Genomic DNA, 20116 nt, shown 5'->3' on the forward strand with positions numbered 1-20116 from the left:
GTTGGTAAACATACCATGGTGTGCTTTTTCAAATTGGACGTTGACTTCCTTGACGCACAGATAAAGCTTTCCCACCGAGGCGCATAGTAGACATCTGAACACCACGCTATTGTTTTGTACTGTAGCAGGCCATGGTCCCTCCATTGCAGCGGACAAGAAATGGCAACTGTCAAGCACCTAAGCGTACGTGGTGCAATGTCATGTGGAATGTCATGACTCATAGCTAGCGAGGACGGCTCCAGAATGGAGTGACGTCAGTTTGCAGATGACTCCGACAATGCACCAAATCTTCAAGAAGGTTCATCCCAAATAGGGAACACGTGGAGGACACATCCTCTTTGTAAGATAACGGCCTCTGTGCCCTCCTTTCGGCTATTTGCCCGCTCTTCCCAGAATGAGTTGTAATATCGGGCAGCTTGATCGAAGGCAGGCAGAGTGGAGGTTTGATGATAGGTCGAAGTCGTGTTGTCGGGAACCCCAGCTCGGAAAGTAACGGTAGCGCTCAAAGATTGCGCTACCGCAAATTGGTAGCGGAAGTACTTCTTTCGTTACCAGTTTAAAAAAAGTAGCGCGATCTCTACTCCGCTACCGAAAAAAGTAACGGATACGGTAGCGCCGCTACTAGTAACGGCGCTACGTACAACACTGTAATCAGAGCAGCTCCTTTTAGTTCGAACTCCGCTTTATTTCGAAAATTCACGGAAGCACGTAATATCCACTGACAGCATTTGTGTTTATATGTATTTTTGCGTACAGACTTCTTAAGCAAGGTTAATAGGATTTAATAGGAAATAAAATGTTAATAGCAAGGTTAATGCAATTAACAGGAAATAAAATAAATATAATTTTAAAAATTTTACTTCATTTAATTTCCTGTTAATTGCTATTAACCTTGCTATTAACATTTTATTTCCTATTAAATCCTATTAACCTTGCTTAAGAAGTTTAATTTAATTTATTTATTTATTTAACCTAATTTCATTTTTCTTTTTTTTTCCGTCTAATTGTGTCCGAGTGTCAGGGGTATTTCACTCCGAAACCGTGACGGAACTTTATTTAGCAACATCTTCACTTGCAAACTTTCTCACTTCATAGCAAGTTATGCCAAAATGAGATGAAAAAAAAAAAAAGAGATTAACCCATAAAAAAATATTTTTTTCGTGTTTCCAATCAATTTTTCATGATTATACTGTTGTTGTCTGAATGAGTTAAACGCTTCTACACACACGTTTCCCAGTCTCGGGTTTTCGTCATGAACGTTTCTGTATTTACACTGTACAGGTACATAACAATGTACATGGCTTTGCAGGTTCATCGTTCACAAAGCTATACATCAAACTTGTCAATGCAGAATGGCGTTCCATGCTCTTCGTATTGCTTTTTCGTAACAACAAGCTTGTTAAACGTATCTTGGTCCTGACGCAGAAGAACACCTCCGTGCCATGCGTAAGTTATTGGGCTGAAAGGAGGAAGGAAAACAGGTTTGAAGTCACAAATGAGCAAGCACGGACGGCACACCTCAAACGAGGCGCTCAGAAATGGGTAGTTACACAAGTTGTAAAATATAAAAAGTATAAAAAGTAAAATATAAAGCAATATAGCGTATTAGATTATTATAGCGAGCATATTATTTGCAAAATATAGAGTTGCAAGTTCTTGACAATTTATTGCAAAATTAGCAATGTTTGACAAATCTCCAGCCAATTGATAAAAAAAAAAAAAATTCCAATACCCCCATATCTCCAAATTTAAAAACCCTACTAGTTAAAACCTTGCTAACCTTCAGTCACTGAATCAGCTTCGCTTCAGAGCTTCGACACAGAGTCCCACAGGCGAGCTGGAGAGGCCATTTTGTTTCCACGCCACGCTAGCGCCACCTAACGGCGCTCTCGATGCCATCTATTGAGCGCGCGCCAAAGTGTTGCTCCTGTTGCAAGCAGCTCACCACCTTCATCTCCTCGAGACACTCTTATTGTCAATACACAGATAATGCTGCACGACAATCACACACGCTTCCCAAACCCACGGCCTCCTTGGCGAGCATTGTTACGTTAGTTGCCTCTGCTCCTCAAATGGGGGTGACGCTGGTGGGGAGCGGAAACAAGATGGCTTCCCTGCTTGCCGTGGAACTTAGTGTCACTACGCTGAAGCGAAGCTTATCTAGTGACTCTACATTGAGCAAAAGTCTGTCTATAATGGTGTAACACCTGATCGCAGTTGTAAAAATGATGGCACATATTGTAACATAAGCTGAGTTTACATGAACTCTACAGGAGTGGGTCGAGTTGAATTGCTGAGCTGAACTCGCTCATGTAAATGGTCGTCGGGTCTGGTTGTATTGTAACATGACAATATTAAGCGATAAATATTGTGATACAAATACGTGACAATACAATACGTTATAAATATTGTATTGCGTAGGGTATTATTGTACATTAATATATATATTGTATTGTAAATATTGTATTGTATTGTAGGGTATTATTGTATTGGGTTGTATTGTACAATATGTAAATATTACGTACTTCTCTGGTGCAGTGACGTTGACCTCAAAGATTTCCGTGCTGAGACTCCGGAGCTCTCCATAGCTAAGGATGTAAAAGTAGTGACGTCATTTGCGAGCAAAACAAAATGATATTGGATTAACACACTGAGCAGTGACAGAGTGTCCATGCAAGAGGTCCATTCTGACTGTTCTTGTGTTCTATGCCGTTCTACAACATTTCTACCTTTAAGAGGTTCTGCTTAAGTTCGACAGGGGTTTGTAAGAAAGGTATATTACGTAATTTTGCCCACTTACACTCTTTCACCAAAACCAGGAAAGCAGGCATTGCCACCAGTTAGAACGACGTTTTTGTACATGTGTGCGTGGACCTCTGTAGTAAAGTTTAATTTGCATTACATTTCACGTTAGCCACTTATCGCATGCTGCAAGTGGCTAGCAAATGGCAGGAGGCTCTGTACCTTTAGGCAAAGCATTTGTGGAATGTTCTATGCCTTCAGGAATTCCCATCTCCTCGACGCCAATATCGGACGGATGGAAGAGCAATTCTGGTACCATGAATCGTTCGTTGTTGAGGCGGATGAGCTGGAAATGAGAATTTCAGATCTCATGCGGTTCAAAATTGACAAGGCACCGTTTGCTGACACAGCTGAGCTTTATTTCACATAAAGGGGTTGAGAAGCCACATGCAACCCACTAAATGTATGGCTCAGTTTCATATGTTGCAGTCCATGGATTAGACACGCAAAGTCGCACGTTCCTTGTTCGAACATTTTTTTTAGCTGTTGGGTTTTCAAAACTGCTCATTTTTTCGAGTCACTGCTAACGGTGGCACCGAACAGTGCTGAGAGTTGTGGGTAGACAGATGGGAAGTGACGTTATAGCTGTGCACGCTTGCCCGGAGTACAGAAAGGTCACCATAACGAAGGCTGTTCTCCCGTGGTTGGCTACCTATAAAACGGTCGTCATGGAAACGGAAAGGTATGCACTTCCTTTCTCCATTCTGAAACTTCCCTCGAGAGACACGCGAGGAGATGAAGAGTTGAGAGCGACGGAGGAGGTCCTTCGGAGTTAAATAGCTTCGGAACGTGGGATCGCAGGAACATAGCATTTTGGTGTGAATGTTTAGCGGACATAAATCAACATTTACGACGTTATTTCTTCAAAAATTTGGAAATGGCTTCACAACCCCCCTTTGAGCACATAACAACAATGCAGTAACACCTGCTCGTTGTCTTTTGCCTTTCCGGTTGTTTCTTCGGCCGGTCGCAAGTACCCACGCTTGATGACCGTGTAATCCGGTAAGATGTAGTCCCTGACCACTGTGTTCTCCGTTCCACGCTTCCTGAGTGCAACACACGTGGCATGTACTTCGCAGTGCCGAAAACATCGAGCCGTCAGTAATTATTTACGGCAACAAACCAGCAAAGAAGTACAAAAAAAAAAGTTCACGCTAGGCAACACAAAATACCGTAATTTCACGCGTATAAGCCGCACCGCAGATAAGCCGCAGGACGCGTTTTTAGGGACGTTTTGAAAATTTTCTGGCAGATAAGCCGCACCCGCAGATAAGCCGCGGGCAATACGAGACGACTGATTTGTGCGACAAAGGAGACCATAGAGAAGGCCATAAACCCTGTGGTCCATACTCCGGGATCGGCACAGTGTACAACAGAGGAGGTCAGTTCTGGAGTTCTACCAAGATCGGATTGTGCCCTTGTCGGGTGTTTTTCGTGGGCTGATGGGCCAGTGATCTTCCAGAAGACGCGAATCACTGTCACCACTTTCCTTAAAACTGCTTGGGGGAATGCACCAGGAAGATCAGCCTACTCGAATGTGAACCCGTCCCTGTTACGCACTGTTCGTGCATCGGCAGGGCAGTGCTGTTCCAGAGACACTGTCGGCCCTTTCGTTAAAATCGGCGTATGGGGAAAATACCAAGAAAAAACAGTCATCAGATAAGCCGCGCCGGTGGATAAGCCACAGGGCGCCCGTGAGAAAAAAAAATCGCGCATAAGCCGCGGCTAATACGCGTGAAAATACGGTAACTACCAGTCAGGGACACGTACTTTGCAATTCCCATTTCACGCCAGAAGTTTGTGGACACGAAGCAGGCGTCTTCCTTGACCTGGTTCATAACGTACGTTTCATCCATGACGTGTAACTGGCGGTAGGAAATTATGTCTTTGAGGTGATTGGTCAAGGCTTTCCCTCCCAGGTTCATCCTGCACAAAAAAAAGGCATGATCGAGAACACTGAGGAAATGCTCAATGCAGGGAAAGGTAACAGAATTTTTTTTGTTTCCGTCATCGCCTTCGTTACTGGCTCGCATCTGTTTCGGTTTCCGTTACCAACACTGTTGTCTTCGTTTCTGTTATGTTTCCATTTTCTGTACCGCCCTGCTTGTTGTTTTCTTTCTCCATTTTTTTTTTGGTAAGCTTTGAGACCGTGACGAAACTTAATGCCTCTACGTCTACGTATATCCCGTACACAGACAACATTTATTCAAAAATATTCGATACTTGGTTTCTTTGAACAATATATGAAAAGTATTTAAAGAGCTTGAAACATTCAAATAATTTATTTTACTAAAAAACTAGCTTTCGGACGGAGGATGATGAAGGACGGATTCTATCCGAAAGCTTGTTTTTTAGTAAAATAAATTATTTGAATGTTTCAAATCTTTAAATGCTTCTGTTATACATTTGCGAGTGCTAGACTTTTCCCAGTTTTGTCTGTTAATAATATATGAAGATGGTTTTCACAAATGGTATAGTCATGTCTACAACATGCAAGTGGCCATAAGCATATAAGAACTATGCTTCTTCTATTTACTATGTGCTACTTACTTATATGCTCGTTTGGTAGTTCATTCTAGTTTTAGTTCCTCGGTTAATTTTAGTTCGCTTCATTCCGATTTATATAATAAATTTATCTAAATGGCAGGGTAAAGGATTGTAATAATTCGGGTCCTGCAGTACCTGAATCATTACCGTAAATTATTTTTACTTTCCGTTCGTGTTTCAGGTTCTCTGAATGAATGTGCGATATTCGTCTGTGTTTCTGGACATAAGGCAATTAATTACCTTTTTATAGCATCTTTAACCTTCTTGCCTTTCACATATGGGGCTATATGAGTGAAAGAGAAGCCGGAGTCAACCACAATGCAACCAGTTTCTTTTGGATTCTCCTTCTGGTACCTGAATGCACTCAAGGTGCCCGCTAGAAGAGAAAGAAAAACACTCTTAAAGCAAGAATACCACACCGGGAAACCAAGACGATACCATTTGTAATGAGCGCTGAATGGAACTGATAATCCTCGTACAAAACTTCGATGAGGTTCTCTTGAATGGAATTGAAGTTGAAGTAGGGTACCGTCAACACCATGCAAGTGTCATCGAATTTTACCTGTCAAGCAATTATGCATTTTAAAAGTCACACAACGTTATCAATTTTAACACTGCAGCAGCCGACATTTCCAACAGAGACTGTTCCTTTTACGTAAAGCATGAAAAGCCTGACCCTTGCCTTGGAGAAGACTATAATATATACGTACGTTACAAACTTCTTTCCCGAACATGTAGTCCCATACTTGTTTCTCAATTTCCCAGTTCGTGAGATACCCCTGTGAGCAGTACCAAGCATATACTTGTATATTTTCCACGGCACATTCAAACGGAAGGGTATTATGAATTGGGACTTACGACGTTACCTTTTGAAAGGGCAACAAGTAGAACAGTCCTGACATGTCCTTACAGTCGTCAATTTGGTCTCCAATAAACTGCCGCCGCCTTTCACTCTTGGCTTTCGTGATGCAGTTTGGAATGATTCTGTCAGAAGCGGAAAATGCATTGAAGCACGAGTGCACCGGTAAACAACAACTCTTGCGCTTCCGCAAGTCAAGGGACTAATCTGCTGTGATAATCAGTTAGAGTGATATTTGTTTGCCATAATAACGCTCTTTCGTACTTACCGAGGGGCATTTTGAGTTGTGTATCCAACTTTTATTGAACCCGCGCCGTTGTCAACAACCAAACAATGCGCCGCCATTGTTTGGCATCAATGTTGCTGGCATGAATCCTGTTTTGGTTGCCTTTAGCCACTTAGCGACGTCTTTGAGTCTCATTTTGGTAACGTTGGCGTTACTGGATTCTAAAACGTTGATAATATGGGCAGTATGACATGATAATTCGTGATTTTGCAGGTGATCAGGGCAGTATCGCACAAATCCATGGGTTTACTAGTAAACATCAGCATGAACACTTGAAGCAGCCTTGTAAATGTGCAAACATTTAGGTAACCAACCTGCAACACACCCTCGAAAGAATCCTTCTAAAAAAAGCACTCAGCAGCCGCAGTGGCAACCATGAGCTTGAAGAAATAATTTATTTCCGAATCCACACAACTATTAACTATCAGGTACAATCAATTCAGTCACACCCCATACATTCAGTCACATCATTGAGACACACATACACACACAGTTTAATAAGACAATGGGTAAGTCAAAGATGAAGCACAGACTATACTATCACTATATCACTTTCCACATTCCACAGTGGACTACTTTTTGTTATATTTTTATGGAACTATAAAAAGGTCCTAAAAAAAATACAACAGCTAATATGCAAGTCATGTCGGACACTGCAGAGCATCAACAGGGAATGATGTAGCAGTTCTCATAAATTCAGCACACACGACAGATGACCATTTACTGCATAATAAGGAAACCAGGAAGGCTATACAGGCTGTCCAAACAACGTTCAGATGGTTTCTACTGCATCGAGCTCTCCCAGCTGTTGCAAATGCTGGCGCAGGGTACTTAGGACAGTTGACAGTGTCAATATATTTGATGTTCAGAAGTAGATTGAATAATTTTGTTGATACTCAGATTTGATCTAGTTCTGGACACACTAATTTAAAAGGTTGCTCAAAACAAAAGCAAGCTGTGTTATGCATATCTCGATAATTACCAAATGCATGAGCGTCTGCAACACTTAGCCCACTGTCATAATCACTTCACAGCTGATTGCTACGGACTTCACCGTTCATAGGGTCCCCGTAACAACCACATGTTTATAGCACAACCTAGGTATGACATAGCTATCCCAACTTCATTCCTCTTGAACTCTGTTTTATGCTCAAGGGGCTTGCATGACACATGATGAGAATGTTATAAAACAGTATGAAGTTTGTGTGTGCAGAACCTGACGACCACATCACTACAACTATCTGCATAGCTGACTACTCTGCAAGCGACGTGAACTCGTTGCACAGCAGCTGGAAGGAGTATCCGCAGCAAAAGTCTGCCATGATGACACACTCGTGATGACACTCGAAGGGCTTTTTTTTTTTTTTAAGAAAATGTCCACTTTCTGACACTGCAGTCTGTTTAAATTCTTTGGGCAGTTCTTGTGTTGTCAGTGTCATCAATGAAGGTCTACTCAACGGTGATGAGGGAGTTGATCATCCTGAAAGATCAAAATGTGTAATATTTTCCGCGGCTGTTCTCTCCCGTAGGAGCTGTAAATGTTGTGGACTTCCGTTAATTATTCCTTCCTTACCCATAGAGATAGTAGAAGAAGGACAGCAGGTAAAATGCCAGCTTGACCCAACCTTCCTTCATGGCCCTGCTTAGCTGCGAGGCATTCATAATGCTAGTGGGATCGTAGAGCCCAGGTCCGCTCATCACAGGCCTTGTGCGATACCTGCAAGGAACAGGCTCAAATGAAACATTCTGACACTGCAAAACCCCTACCTATCTGCTGGCATTTTTATCAAGTTATTTTTCCGTAAGGGCTGTGTGGGGTGCTGGAAAAATTCCTTGTTGGTATAAGCTAACGGATGCTTTTTATGCATATAATATTATCTCACGGTATTGCTGCGCTATAGTATGGTAGACATTCAAAGTAACTGCCTACAAGGCAGTATAGCTGACGGACACAACGTAAAGAGCGGCAAGAAAGCTGGTGATAATTGACACTCGAGACTCGTGTATTGTGTGTTCTTCCCCCAGTCTCAGGGTTCGTTATGAAAATCAAGAAAGCCTCGTACGCTTCGCTGTCCTCTTCTTACTTTACCGACATCCCGTTTCGGTGATTAACACGAGTTAACGACAGTTCCTCACCTGTTAATGTGGTAAGCCATCAGAGGCACATTGAGCAACAGTGTGAAGAATTCTCCCGCAAATAGGAAGAGAACGTTGTAAAGTATGTGGATAAAATACTCCGGCAACACAAGCTGCAAGGAATAAGAATAGATTCTGAACACACTGGGCTTCTGAGTAAACTCTTGCACAGACACATGCACGTAAAAAGTAATAATAAAAGTACCATAAAATGTTACGTTTTACACTTACAGGGTTAAGACTGTTGCATTGCTCTATAGGATGTTTGTAGTTCGTTTTCAGCTCGTCGAATGCAATCACCTGTGAAGTAAATATCTCGGAAGTGACTCATCGCATTTCTGTTCTCACACCCAAGTTTGAAACATCTTCCATCGTATATAATAACTGACTCTCAAGTTGAATGCGAAATAATAGTGTATATCTTTGAGTAGAAAAGATGCTAGTTGATCTCCATACAAAACGATGTTAAATCTATCGATGTACACGCTCGTCAGCGACGATGTTTTCTATGATGCTTCAAGTAAACTTCTACTAAATTGAAGACGGTTACAAAAAGAGAATAAGTAAAACGTACTCACGTGAAAAACCGCCATAAATATCAGAAAAGCTGTGAGAATTAACGCTACTATGTAGCAAAAAGCTACAAAGTTGAACGCCATTTTGACCGGTTTCGAATACCGCGACGACGACGCCCTCGTCTGTTCGTCAAAGTAATGTTCAAAATACATGCATTTTCAGGATACGAAAATCTGTCGAAGCTCCAAGAACACTTTTGAGATTGGATTGACAAATTTTGTTGCATTATAACTCAGTGAACAACGCGTGTTGTACTTCGAGGTAGGCAAAACTAGTAACTAGTGTAACTCGGAAGGTTCATGGGTTCATGCGGTAACAGTTTGTGGTTTCGGTTTAGGATTGGATTCCCTGTACGACGCGTTCAGGTTTGACGGAAAGAGTAACACACGGAACATATTGGAAATTGCTTAAATTCGGCATTGTGTACATGAAATTTGTAAACTTTATGAGCAGTGGTTTATCCCCCGCCTCCAAATGTTTGGCAATACCCCCAACCTTTTTCCTGTGTACTCCCATATGTAACTCTAATAATGAACCCACCAAGGGCCGGCGATAAGTGGGGGGGGGGGGGGGGGGGGGGGGGCGTTTAAGGCGACCGCCTTAAGCCCCGCGCACAAAGCCCTCAACCAGGGATTACTTTTTTTTTTTTCTAACATCAAGTATATGCACTTAATCGTGTGAAACAGGCCCCACGATGTGCCTTTGCCTCAGGCCCCGCACACCCCTAGCTCCGGCACTGAACCCACCCCCATTTTCTTCATGCCCCCCTCCCCGTGCTTGCGGTTCTGTATAAGCTTCTGGCCATGACTGCCATCAGGAATCCTGTTTTAGCTGCTTAGATCACGCCGCGGTCGCAAGTATTTGGGTTTGGTCGTCTGCTATCTCACATTAATTTCGACGTGCGAGCCAATGCGGGCCCTCGCATTTTGCTCTCGGAACCCTCGGAGTGCGGATTCAACGACACCGGATATGGGAAACCGATGCCCGGTTGTATCAAGACCAGGCGAAAAAAGTGCTAGCTGGCAAACTCCTGACGCCCGGAAAGCACAAACTGGCGAGAACAGGTGGAAAAAATGTCCACCCGAACTCGCCATCAGTATTTTTTGGGGTCCGGTCCGAAGACAACAGCCTTAGGAGAGGTCACGTGCCTTTCAGAACCAACGGGTACTCCTGAAATACGGAGGTTTCCGACGCCATCCTCGGAGCTCCAGCGCGCCCCAGGAGAACGATGCAGCTCAATAGTATGTGTGTGATGCTGCGTGTAAGCGACAGTCTCATCACTGGTCATCACCAGGGCCGGCGAGAGAAATTACGGGCCCCGGGAATGGGTCATACCCAGGCCCCCTCGTCACGTCTCGATAACATATAGCCCAGGTATTTAAACTTATGATTACGAGATGCCTGGGCCCCATCCCAGACTGCCCCAGTCATCACCACCTCCTCCGCAGATCCATGCAGCAATGCATAAAAGTGCCGGGCGCCACATGCCCGGGAGTTTATCAGGCATCGTTGACGAGTAACCATCTTCCGCGAACTCTTCATCCGACCATTTACCACCCAAAGGCCCTGGTAAACCTGTCTTGGCTTTCTTCAACTCACCTGCTGATTCGTTCCTTCACCTCAACATCTCGTCTGGCTGAACAGGTACGCCGGCAGGGTCACCACATTTACCACCACAAGGCATCAGCGACTAGCAGGGTCATCTCTTCCCGTTTCTGCCTGACAGCTGTAACCCACCAACATCGAAATGTTTTTACCTCTTTGAATCGATATGCTGCGTTCCCATGAATTGAGGCCATTAATAAAAAGGATTATACTAATCAAATGTTTCTGAAGAAACCACACAGGCATTTCAGTCTGCATATGCTTCATTGCCTACAGAAAAACAGCAAACACAAATACATGTGACAAGCCTATTTCCGGTTAACAAAGTATACAATAACAACAATTTCTATAGTAAATACATGGTGGATCATTTGCTACCAGGTGGCCAAGTTCTGGTTGTTTTCCACACTGTGAAACTCTTGGATCCCACTGGTATTTGGAACAAAAATTCGAGATGGTTTCAAGGACCTTTTGGAGCTCAGCTGCTATTTAATTTGCTTAATTAATGCGCTGCTGACTCCTATTTGCAAAGAGTGCTCACTTCTGTGGTTTTCGAAACGGTGGTTCTGACTCCAGATAGGCTGAATTTTGCGCAAGCAGCTCCATGGGAACAAGAAAAAGATGCAAAATCAACGGCCTTCCAGACCTCGAAAACAGCATTTTCGAATTCCAGGGTACTCAAGGACCAGTGGGAACCATGACTGTGCTCTGTGGGCGTTCACGGTGAATTGTGCACCATAACGGTGGCAACTAGACAGGGAAGTGGATGCGGTGATATGCAACAACAAATCCAAGTGTCGTTTTGGTTTTGTACACGTTACCTTGCTATCGATGCTTCGCTGCCTATATCATTTATACAGGTTTCAAGTTCTTTGCACGCTAATATTTCTCTTCCCGTTCACATTATGGCAGTGTCGATATACCTTATTTGATACCTTAACATAGGATCATATGAAATACTCTGAGAATAACTTTGAGTGCATACAGCAAATACACAGTCCATGCAACGAGAAAAATATCGACTATCAGATTACAAATCCCTGTTTCTTAGTCTCTTGTACGTGCACAATTGCACGAGGCAGTGGTTCCCAAATTGCGGGTCACGACGCCCAGGGGGGGACACGGGACGTGCCGAAGGGGGTCGCGGGGAGGAGGGGTCGTCTATATTTGTATGGGCCGTGGAGCGGCGAAGTTTAGGAACCACTGGCGTAAGGAGTACTTATACAACATGCCTTTGTAAATACTGGTTGAAAGGCATTATAAGCATCCCATAGGCATGCCATTTTTGCCTACCCTGTCATACATGACTCCAGATGTTATATAAGAAAGAAAAAAAAAGTGGGCCAAACACTTGGTGCTTAACACAGTACAGGCTTTCAAACTGGACGATTTGTTTTTGGCTCTGTGAAGTACCCGTTGAGATATGTATAATGTGGTAGAAGTGCCTATAGATGGTTACTATATTAAAATATTTTCTGTAGTCACTTTATATCTATGTCAACGGCTATCATCCCACTATATTCCTTATTTCGCAGCAGGTTTTAGTACTTTGCCAGCAGGTACCTCCGCAGTGCTTACTAGCATTTCACAATACTTTGAGTTACACATGTGGACTGAAAATTGTAATGTGCAAAGTGCATGTGGCCACAATGAACTCCATAAATTGTTCACTGTCCTGATAGTATATAAAAATAAAACATTACAACACGCTACAGTAGACTCCTTGTCTACATACAATACAACACGCAGGTACATAGCATGGAAAAACACTCGTGTATTCACAAGTTACAATAGGCAAAAAATACCTTGGTGTATGCTTGATTAGACAACACGAAACAAAAATCGGAGCGCTACATTAAATGCACGTATGACATTACCATAAGTACCTATGCACAAGGCATTCTCCGCATCAAATAACCGAGACGAATTTTACGTGGGCTTCGAATTGTGGGCTTTCAAGCATAAAATGTTTGAAGGCTCTGGTAAAAGCAATGGTAGTACCAGCAGATTCAGACACATTCACAGTTAGGCACTAGCAGCTTTTGGCCTTCGTGTTCAACACACAGACTGCAATATACTTTCATAACCGTAAGGCAATTGGCCATATACATATATATATATAATATAGGACTATATTAAGCACACTTTCATAACAAGGCTGTGACCGCTACCTCAAATAGAAAACGCCAGTGTTTACTGCATTTACTCATAATATGAGGCAGTCGTTTTTGTTCACAACAAATAATACCTGCGTATAACTCTCACAAGATGTCGCAGGAGTCCAGTAACGTTAAGTCCGACGCGGAGCAACAGCGGCTTGTCGCTCGCGTCGAAAGGCGTCACTCCTTATAAATAGATACGGCAATCGCGTTTACAACGGGCAGTAAAATCTGAGCCGACAACAGTGGTATTACGTTATATACTATGTAGGTTTACAGGAACAAAGTCGTGTGTGAATCACTCCCGCATCAAATGTGAGATATTAATTCACGCGTTTCTTTTCGTTCGCCAACGAGCCGCAGTCGCCTCTCTGCGCGACTCGAGCGCGAACAAAAAGGAGAGGTTTTTTCCTATGACTAGCATAGAAATGCATCGCTACATGACCGAATTAATGGCTTCACACTTCGGTAAAGATAGTCTCGCGTTCTATGTTCAAGAATCGGAATGCAACGGGCGACAGGTAGGACATGGTGAGACCCATCGCTAGGTAGGTGATAAATTTGGTGGGCAGCTCCACCAGAGCTTTCTTGCGGACTTTCTCCTCCGAGGTGTCCACACGGAGGAAGCATCGCAGGAAAGCGTATATCTGAAAGATTAAAAAAAAAAAAGTGTCAGTTGTGTTCGACGTGTACAAGAAAGAGCACTCTGCGACACTCGAAGACTGACCCTGCATTGTCAGGACAAGTGCACACCATTTATTACTAGGTGCAATGCATCAAACTATGCTACCACTTATACTTATAACTAGAGATGGGACGAATACAGCATTTTCCGAATCAGAATCCAGGGAACGTTTTACGAATCTCGTATCTTTCGAATCCTTTCATTAAAAAAGAAAAAAAGAAAGAAAGAGTTTAAAAAGCAAGGGGAAAACACTTCTATTGTAAAGTGTTTTGAAGCAGAACTTGATAAGTTTGTTTAATGAGAAACAAGTTAAATAATAGTTCATTCTCAGGAGCAAACATGCCCGTATACTTCTTCCTAAATGAGATTTATTTAATGCATCATGCATAGACTACAGGGAATACATAAACTCTCGAGTCCGAATTATTTCCGTGAAACTAAGAAGCAATCAATAGCAAAACCATGTTACTTTAGACTTGTTTATGAGAGTTCCTGCTTGAACTCTTTCAGTAATAAGCAATGTAAATAAACAAACATGAAAACACCCAGCGACCAATCAAGCTTTCAGTGGGCTCCGGAAGCATCAATTTTAAAAAGAAACAAACAAACGTGGTTGGTAGATTCGAAAGATTTGATTCGCCGTATTGGGCACTGGAATTAGGATTCCCTAATGTCGAATCCCTGCCTAGGATTCGAAGATTTGGTTGGCCCATCCCTACTTATAACTTATATACTTACAGGCAACTTCCTGCAGCCACTAACAGGTAAAAAAACATACATCTACAAAAAATGGTGCCCAACAAAAGTACAAACATAATCTTCACAACTATCAAAAAGCAGCAAAGCAAGTACGATAACACAGTTCAGGCTGCTACAAAACCATGCGAAGTCGTACTACACACGATGCGTACACGGGCAGCGGTCTTAATTTCCGCAATTTTTTTTCACGTAGAACTGGACCAGGCGGCAATTTTTTTACGCGAAATATTAGCCGATGTATACCTCAGCTACACAATGCTTTTTTTATCTTTGTTAGAAATCTCCTTTCCCCAGTGTTGTTCCCCTATGTCATTCGTTTCCCACCATTTTGTGATGCTACATGAGGAATGTCGGCAACACGACGCGCAACATTACTCACGACAGATTTAAAGAAGGCTCGTGTCGCCACACTGGAGAGGATGCCGATGCAGGACCTGAGGAGCGCCAGGCCGACGACGGTGTATCCCGGCCAGGAGATCTGGTACGGTGGAGGCGATCCGGGTCCGTGGATATAACCCTGCTTGAAGTTAAGCCAGCTCCCCACAAAGATACCAGCTATGGTGGCCAACACGATGCAAGTGTCGCCCCTGGCGGGTGTCCAGTGATCGAGGGACGGGTACGCGTACGTCAGCAGTGCCGCTGTGCCCACAATGACCCACGGAGCCCACGGGTGACGAAGCAGAAATTCGTCAAACGTTTCCGCAAACGGGATTAGGACTGCCATTATGCCCGAAGCAAGCACCAGACCGCCGATGATGTCCTGAAATGTGCAGATAACGGGTCCTAATTGTGCACAGTGTTTATTCTACATTCGAAGCTGCTGTGAGTACACTCTCGAAAAATGAACTTCACCGCGTAGCACGCTCCTAGCCAACCGTCGCCCTGAATGGCGTCGTTCGTTTGTTCAAAATGGGTGTACCAGAGCACGGCAGGGGCCCAGAGCCGGCCATTATGCCCGAGGCCGGGCATTACCCGGCTGTGCCGGGTAATGCCCTCTCTTTGCTGGCCTGGGCTAGGCTTGGGTTTCACATTATGGGTCCAGGCCCGTAGACAGACGGTCCAGGGTTGGGCTCGAACCTGTGTAACCCCCTAGATGCTGTCAACTTCTACAGTCCGCTTAGCCCGGCCGGGCTGAGCCGGTAGCCAAGAAATTGCTCGGGTCGGGAAACAGAAATTATTCGGGCTTGGGCCTGGTCCCGGGCCAGGTGTGGAATCATCGGGCCGTGTCAGGCAGGAAAAAAAGGAGGGCCATGCTCAAGTCTGGGCTTAAGGATGAGGCCCACGCAGTGCTCTAAGGTGTACGCCTTTTTTTGTGACAATTTTCGACAAATCGGAGGAGAGAACAATGTCATTCGGGATGGTGGTTGGCGAGGAGCGTGCTGTGTGGTGAAGTTCGTTTTTAAGAGTGTAGAATGAGATTCAATCTTGCGAAGTTTTCATTCGAGAGTATCCAGGGGATGTTGACTGGACTTCACTCTTCTGAGACTTTAGGGCAATCCAGAGATTTTGATCAGTTGTATTAACACGAATATATGTAGCTGTATGAGATGTGTAATGTGATAGGTGTAGGTAAGTAGTGAACCATAGCTTTGCATTGTAAGTCTAACGTTGACAACACTTTGCTCACAATAACTTGTTCACGAATTGTTTAATCTATTGAGCTCTGCAAACTCGTGATAGCATATTCATATCATCATTATGATGCTTAATGAGAAGGGAAGTATTCTCCATTACTCCAGTCCTGACTAATACTGTGCACTGACTGTGACTAATACACTGTGCCCAAGAGCAAAGTTTTATAATCCCAAAGCTCTAGTTTCTTGATACAGTTAATAAGTAGAATAGCTGAGTGCAGGGTAGTTAGTAGGTTTGCAATACCAAGAAAATGACCTCGTTATATTGGCACGTAATCCTTGGCTAAAATATTGACACGCCTGTATGATTCACTTTCAAGAGGGACCACTACAGCTGCCACCAACACAAGATAACAGAGATAGAGGAGAACAATTCAGAGGGTTCAGATAACGCATGCTGGGCAAAGAGTAGCCGTGATAAGAAACAATGTTTTGCTTTCACAGGAAATGAAACACGATCACGTCATTTCAGATGCGTATTGCAACCTTGACACTCAGTCCGATGAAATCGGTGATCAAGAATGTAACGGAGATAAAACCACGTCGGTCGTGTCGAAATAGGTCAACAGCAAAAACCGCGACTAGCAAACTTTGTGGTCAAGTACCCTCTTATGATCTCCACTCCTTAGCAGTGTTACAATTATCTCGCAAGAAAGCGATTAGCTGTGTTCCGCCCAAGAGCGTCACTGTGTAGTACTGAACAACCTATTCAATGCTCGAAGTTATCATAGAATACAAAGCAGAGCATTCTCCTTCCCTTGAACTAAGTAATAGAAGCTAAAAATAATAAAGCTAGGTCACTCTTCCGCACACATCTACCACTTTTGCTGTTCAGTTTGCGTTTGCACGTGATTGCTGACTCGAACGTTGCATAAACGAGAAAAAGTGCACACGTGTACTTTGTCCCGTACGTGCCCTACGTGCACGATCAACCTTACTTCCTCCTTCAATCAAAGGAACAAACTTGTACAGATTTAGTTAAACACACTTTTTCCGTCCCACGATGCGGACGACGTGTATTATTTTTTTCAGCTCCAGTCATCCATTAAAGAAGGGCGTTCAAGCTGTCATTAGCCTCACTACGTTATATTACGTAGAATGAAATAAGAAAAGTGTGCACGAAATGTGATCAATGTGTAAGAGTAGCTCTACTGCCTTTGTAACACAGTGAAGTATTGGATCACAGTATATCATAAGAGGTTTCTTCCTGTTACAGTACTGTGCCAGGCTCCATTGCAAGATCCCATTTCACATTCTTAGAGTCCCAGACAGATTTTCCTTAGATGGGTCGTCTCACCCAAGTCGTGTAATCGTCAGGTTCAAAGAACCAGGTTATAAGTATTAACTAGAGATGGGACGAATATAGAATTTTCCGAATCCCAGGAAGGTTCTGCGAATCCACGAATTTTTGCGAATCCTCTCTTTAAAAAAAAGAGTTGAAAAAGCCAAGAAAACAAAAAAACTTATACTGAAAAGTGTTTTGAAGCAGGATGTGATACACTCGTTTAATGAAAAACAAATTAAATAATAGTTCAGTTTTGGAAGAAAATATACCCATATAGTTATTCTCAAACGTAATTTATTTAACGTATCGTTCTTCGACTGCAAGAAGTGCGTAAATTCTCGAGTCCGAATTATTTCCATAAAACTAAGCAACAATCAACTTTTCGACAGTCGACTTTTCTCCAGGGGCCGCAGATGAGATTCGAACCCATTCTAAAATAAGTCTAAATTAGCCCGCCGAAATTATGAATCGCCGTTGAATGACAAGCTGACCATTCCACACAAGTGCAACTAATACTGTAAGCTTGCTTGTTGCGCTCACAAAGTTATGGTTTAGAGAATACGACAAACTCCTTTTGTTAATTTTAAGCGCGGGAACACAAACTTTCGTCTTCACGTATTTCCCGTGCGCCATACCGATGGACGGAGGCGGAAGTTTCGTGGTCGTATTTATTTTGTTACACGGTGGTTGGTAACCACAATGTTTTTTTTTGTATGTCTCTCTGGCATAAATTCTTTACTCCGAGGCAGAGGTAGTCTGTGCGTCAAAGAGGTATCGCGTCTTGCAAGAAAATGTGACTGACCTTCCAGAGCACCCACCCTGATATTGAACAGATATCACTCACAGAGACTCTCGTTTATGCCAGGTTCAATACACTTCTTGGCAATGAAAAGCAACACACATGAAATGGTCTTTCCGGCTGCTGAGGTCTCAATGTGTCACGTTTGACGGGTTTATATTTCCTGCGTCCATGCTACTGACAAAGACTGATTGACGTGTGCATGCGAGCATATTTCCTGCGCTATACAGTTGCACCTCTCAAATTGCAGGTGGTTTCACAAAGATATATTGATACTCAAACAGAAAACAGGAATGGTATATACGTACGAGTATCGTGTGCATACCGAGGTACAGTCTGCTGATGCACAGAAGGGCACACCACGCAGTGCATATTAGAAGTCCAATGATGACAGGGTACTGGAAAGATATTTCGCAGAATTTATACGTGCAAACATGGGAAATGTTGGCTCGCAACAAACTGTAATATTCTAAAAATAAAATCTGCTGGCAAGACGGATACTAGTTTAGTGTTTAAAGCGTACTGTAGTTTATCAAAACTGGCATCTGTTATGATAGTGAAGCGATATGCGTTGCGTGTTTGCAGCGAAACACTTACCTCGTACCGGTGCATGGTAAATATCAGGAGTCCAAAGGGAACAGAAGCTCCAGTTATTGCATGGGTGGACGGCATGCCATACTCGGCCGAATAGCACTTGTCAAACTGCACCACAGGGGGTGACCTAGGTCGGGGCCACCGAATTATGTCCTTTGCGGCTCCGCCAAAGTACATTACGATTCCCCAAACATACAGAACCCTTCTGCACACTGCACTGTCGATGTTCCACAGCCAGAAGGGGAAAAAACTGGCATAGAACATTTCATAGCCCAAGAGGGAACCGAAGTGGAAGAAATAGAACCAAAACTTGTTGTCCACCCTGCAGCGAACGGACGGCTCGTTGTCGGAGGAATCTGTTTGGGTCTCATCTTCCGACGAGCTTTTTCCGGCATCGCCTTTACGTCTTCGATAGGTACCGTTACGGTGTGTAGGTACCTTTCGCTCGCTTGGCTGCAGGTTGGACGATCCAGCGTGGTCCCCTCCGCCGTTTTCCTCAGCGGTACGATAAACACCGAAGTAGTTTTGCACTTTCTCCACCAGGTATGGGCTTTTTAACCTTTCGATTATGTCTAAAAGTGTCTTGAGGTGATCGTCCATGACGAAATCTGTTTAAATATTCTCGTAAATAAAAAAACTACTTCCGAGATTGAAGCGCTGCCGCGCCCCAAACCGCCCGACCTCGCACGCACAGTTTGAGCGACCGACGCGACGTTAGCGGCGAGAAGCAGAAAAAAAAAAAAGGCATCCGAACTTTCCTTTTCTGTTCCTAGATGGCGACAGGAACATCAGAAAAGCAGAAAAGTAAAGACCACAGAATTATAGAGAACGGCATTCGGTTCGGTTTCAGGGTTCGGAACAGGAACTGAGCCCCAACGGAAAACCGGAAAAAAAACCGTTACTTTCTGACGAACCCGAACCGAACCGAACCCGAACAATTTTTTTTGCTTGTCCTGAACCCAACCGGAACTGAACCGAAAAAAATTCATACGGTTACCGGTTCGGGAATCGGTTCAGAGGTGAAGGTTCAGAGGCTCCCTGAGCCGAACCCGAACCGATATACCTGAACGGTTCAAGCTGATAATTTCGGTATTCGGGCATTTCGGGCCCGGGCCCGTGCAGGGCTCTACCTCCCAGTCCCTCGACGTGGTGCTTTTGAAAGAGCTCGCCATTGTCGGCCTTATAGAGGTGGGAAACGTCACGACTGACGCCCTGGGGGAACCTGCGTCCTGGGTCGACTTCTAAGGGAACTGTGCTGACATATGTCTGAAAGCGTCTGAGGAAAACCCAGGAATAACCCCAGACCGCACAGCCGGCACCGGGATTATCGAACCCGGGTACCTCCCAGGGCCGACTTCGCAGGGGATTGTGCCGGCCAAGATGTCAGCCA

The 20116-nt window shown here is 43.8% G+C and overlaps 3 protein-coding genes across 3 annotated transcripts; all 3 read right to left on the bottom strand.

Moving 5' to 3' along the window:
- Positions 1-1239: 1239 nt before the first annotated feature.
- LOC135400150 (actin-related protein 6-like) lies at positions 1240-6578 on the bottom strand. Its single transcript, XM_064631884.1, has 11 exons — positions 6477-6578; positions 6216-6333; positions 6060-6128; positions 5788-5911; positions 5590-5725; positions 4573-4728; positions 3728-3848; positions 2965-3088; positions 2801-2876; positions 2526-2588; positions 1240-1459 (listed from the first exon to the last, which is right to left on the bottom strand). Exons 1-11 carry the CDS (start codon positions 6551-6553, stop codon positions 1327-1329), a joined length of 1197 nt encoding a protein of 398 aa, XP_064487954.1. The 5' UTR covers positions 6554-6578; the 3' UTR covers positions 1240-1326.
- A 292-nt stretch (positions 6579-6870) lies between these two features.
- Positions 6871-9329, bottom strand: LOC135400151 (protein cornichon-like). The gene is made up of 5 exons (XM_064631885.1): positions 9209-9329; positions 8862-8930; positions 8631-8743; positions 8068-8211; positions 6871-7974 (listed from the first exon to the last, which is right to left on the bottom strand). The coding sequence occupies exons 1-5, from the start codon at positions 9287-9289 to the stop codon at positions 7944-7946; spliced, it is 438 nt and encodes a 145-aa protein (XP_064487955.1). The 5' UTR covers positions 9290-9329; the 3' UTR covers positions 6871-7943.
- Positions 9330-11056: 1727 nt separating this feature from the next.
- On the bottom strand, positions 11057-19436 carry LOC135401729 (sphingosine-1-phosphate phosphatase 2-like). Its single transcript, XM_064634279.1, has 4 exons — positions 18730-19436; positions 18441-18530; positions 14794-15174; positions 11057-13617 (listed from the first exon to the last, which is right to left on the bottom strand). The coding sequence occupies exons 1-4, from the start codon at positions 19324-19326 to the stop codon at positions 13429-13431; spliced, it is 1257 nt and encodes a 418-aa protein (XP_064490349.1). The 5' UTR covers positions 19327-19436; the 3' UTR covers positions 11057-13428.
- Between the last annotated feature and the right edge of the window lie 680 nt (positions 19437-20116).

This window comes from Ornithodoros turicata, chromosome 7 (assembly GCF_037126465.1).
Source record: "Ornithodoros turicata isolate Travis chromosome 7, ASM3712646v1, whole genome shotgun sequence".
NCBI lineage: Eukaryota > Metazoa > Arthropoda > Arachnida > Ixodida > Argasidae > Ornithodoros > Ornithodoros turicata.

Excerpts from the sequence above, each read along its gene's own strand:
- LOC135400150 (XM_064631884.1), bottom strand. The coding sequence starts at position 6,553 with ATGGCGGCGCATTGTTTGGTTGTTGACAACGGCGCGGGTTCAATAAAA. Across the intron at positions 3,089-3,727 it reads AGGCAAAAGACAACGAGCAG|CTCATCCGCCTCAACAACGA; the intron begins GTGTTACTGCAT and ends TCTCATTTCCAG. Across the intron at positions 1,460-2,525 it reads AACGTCACTGCACCAGAGAA|CCCAATAACTTACGCATGGC; the intron begins GTACGTAATATT and ends TCCTCCTTTCAG.
- LOC135400151 (XM_064631885.1), bottom strand. The coding sequence starts at position 9,289 with ATGGCGTTCAACTTTGTAGCTTTTTGCTACATAGTAGCGTTAATTCTC. Across the intron at positions 8,931-9,208 it reads TATTTATGGCGGTTTTTCAC|GTGATTGCATTCGACGAGCT; the intron begins GTGAGTACGTTT and ends TTTACTTCACAG. Across the intron at positions 8,744-8,861 it reads AATGCAACAGTCTTAACCCT|CTTGTGTTGCCGGAGTATTT; the intron begins GTAAGTGTAAAA and ends TATTCCTTGCAG.
- LOC135401729 (XM_064634279.1), bottom strand. The coding sequence starts at position 19,326 with ATGGACGATCACCTCAAGACACTTTTAGACATAATCGAAAGGTTAAAA. Across the intron at positions 18,531-18,729 it reads TTACCATGCACCGGTACGAG|TACCCTGTCATCATTGGACT; the intron begins GTAAGTGTTTCG and ends ATATCTTTCCAG. Across the intron at positions 13,618-14,793 it reads GAGCCTTCTTTAAATCTGTC|ATATACGCTTTCCTGCGATG; the intron begins GTGAGTAATGTT and ends TTAATCTTTCAG.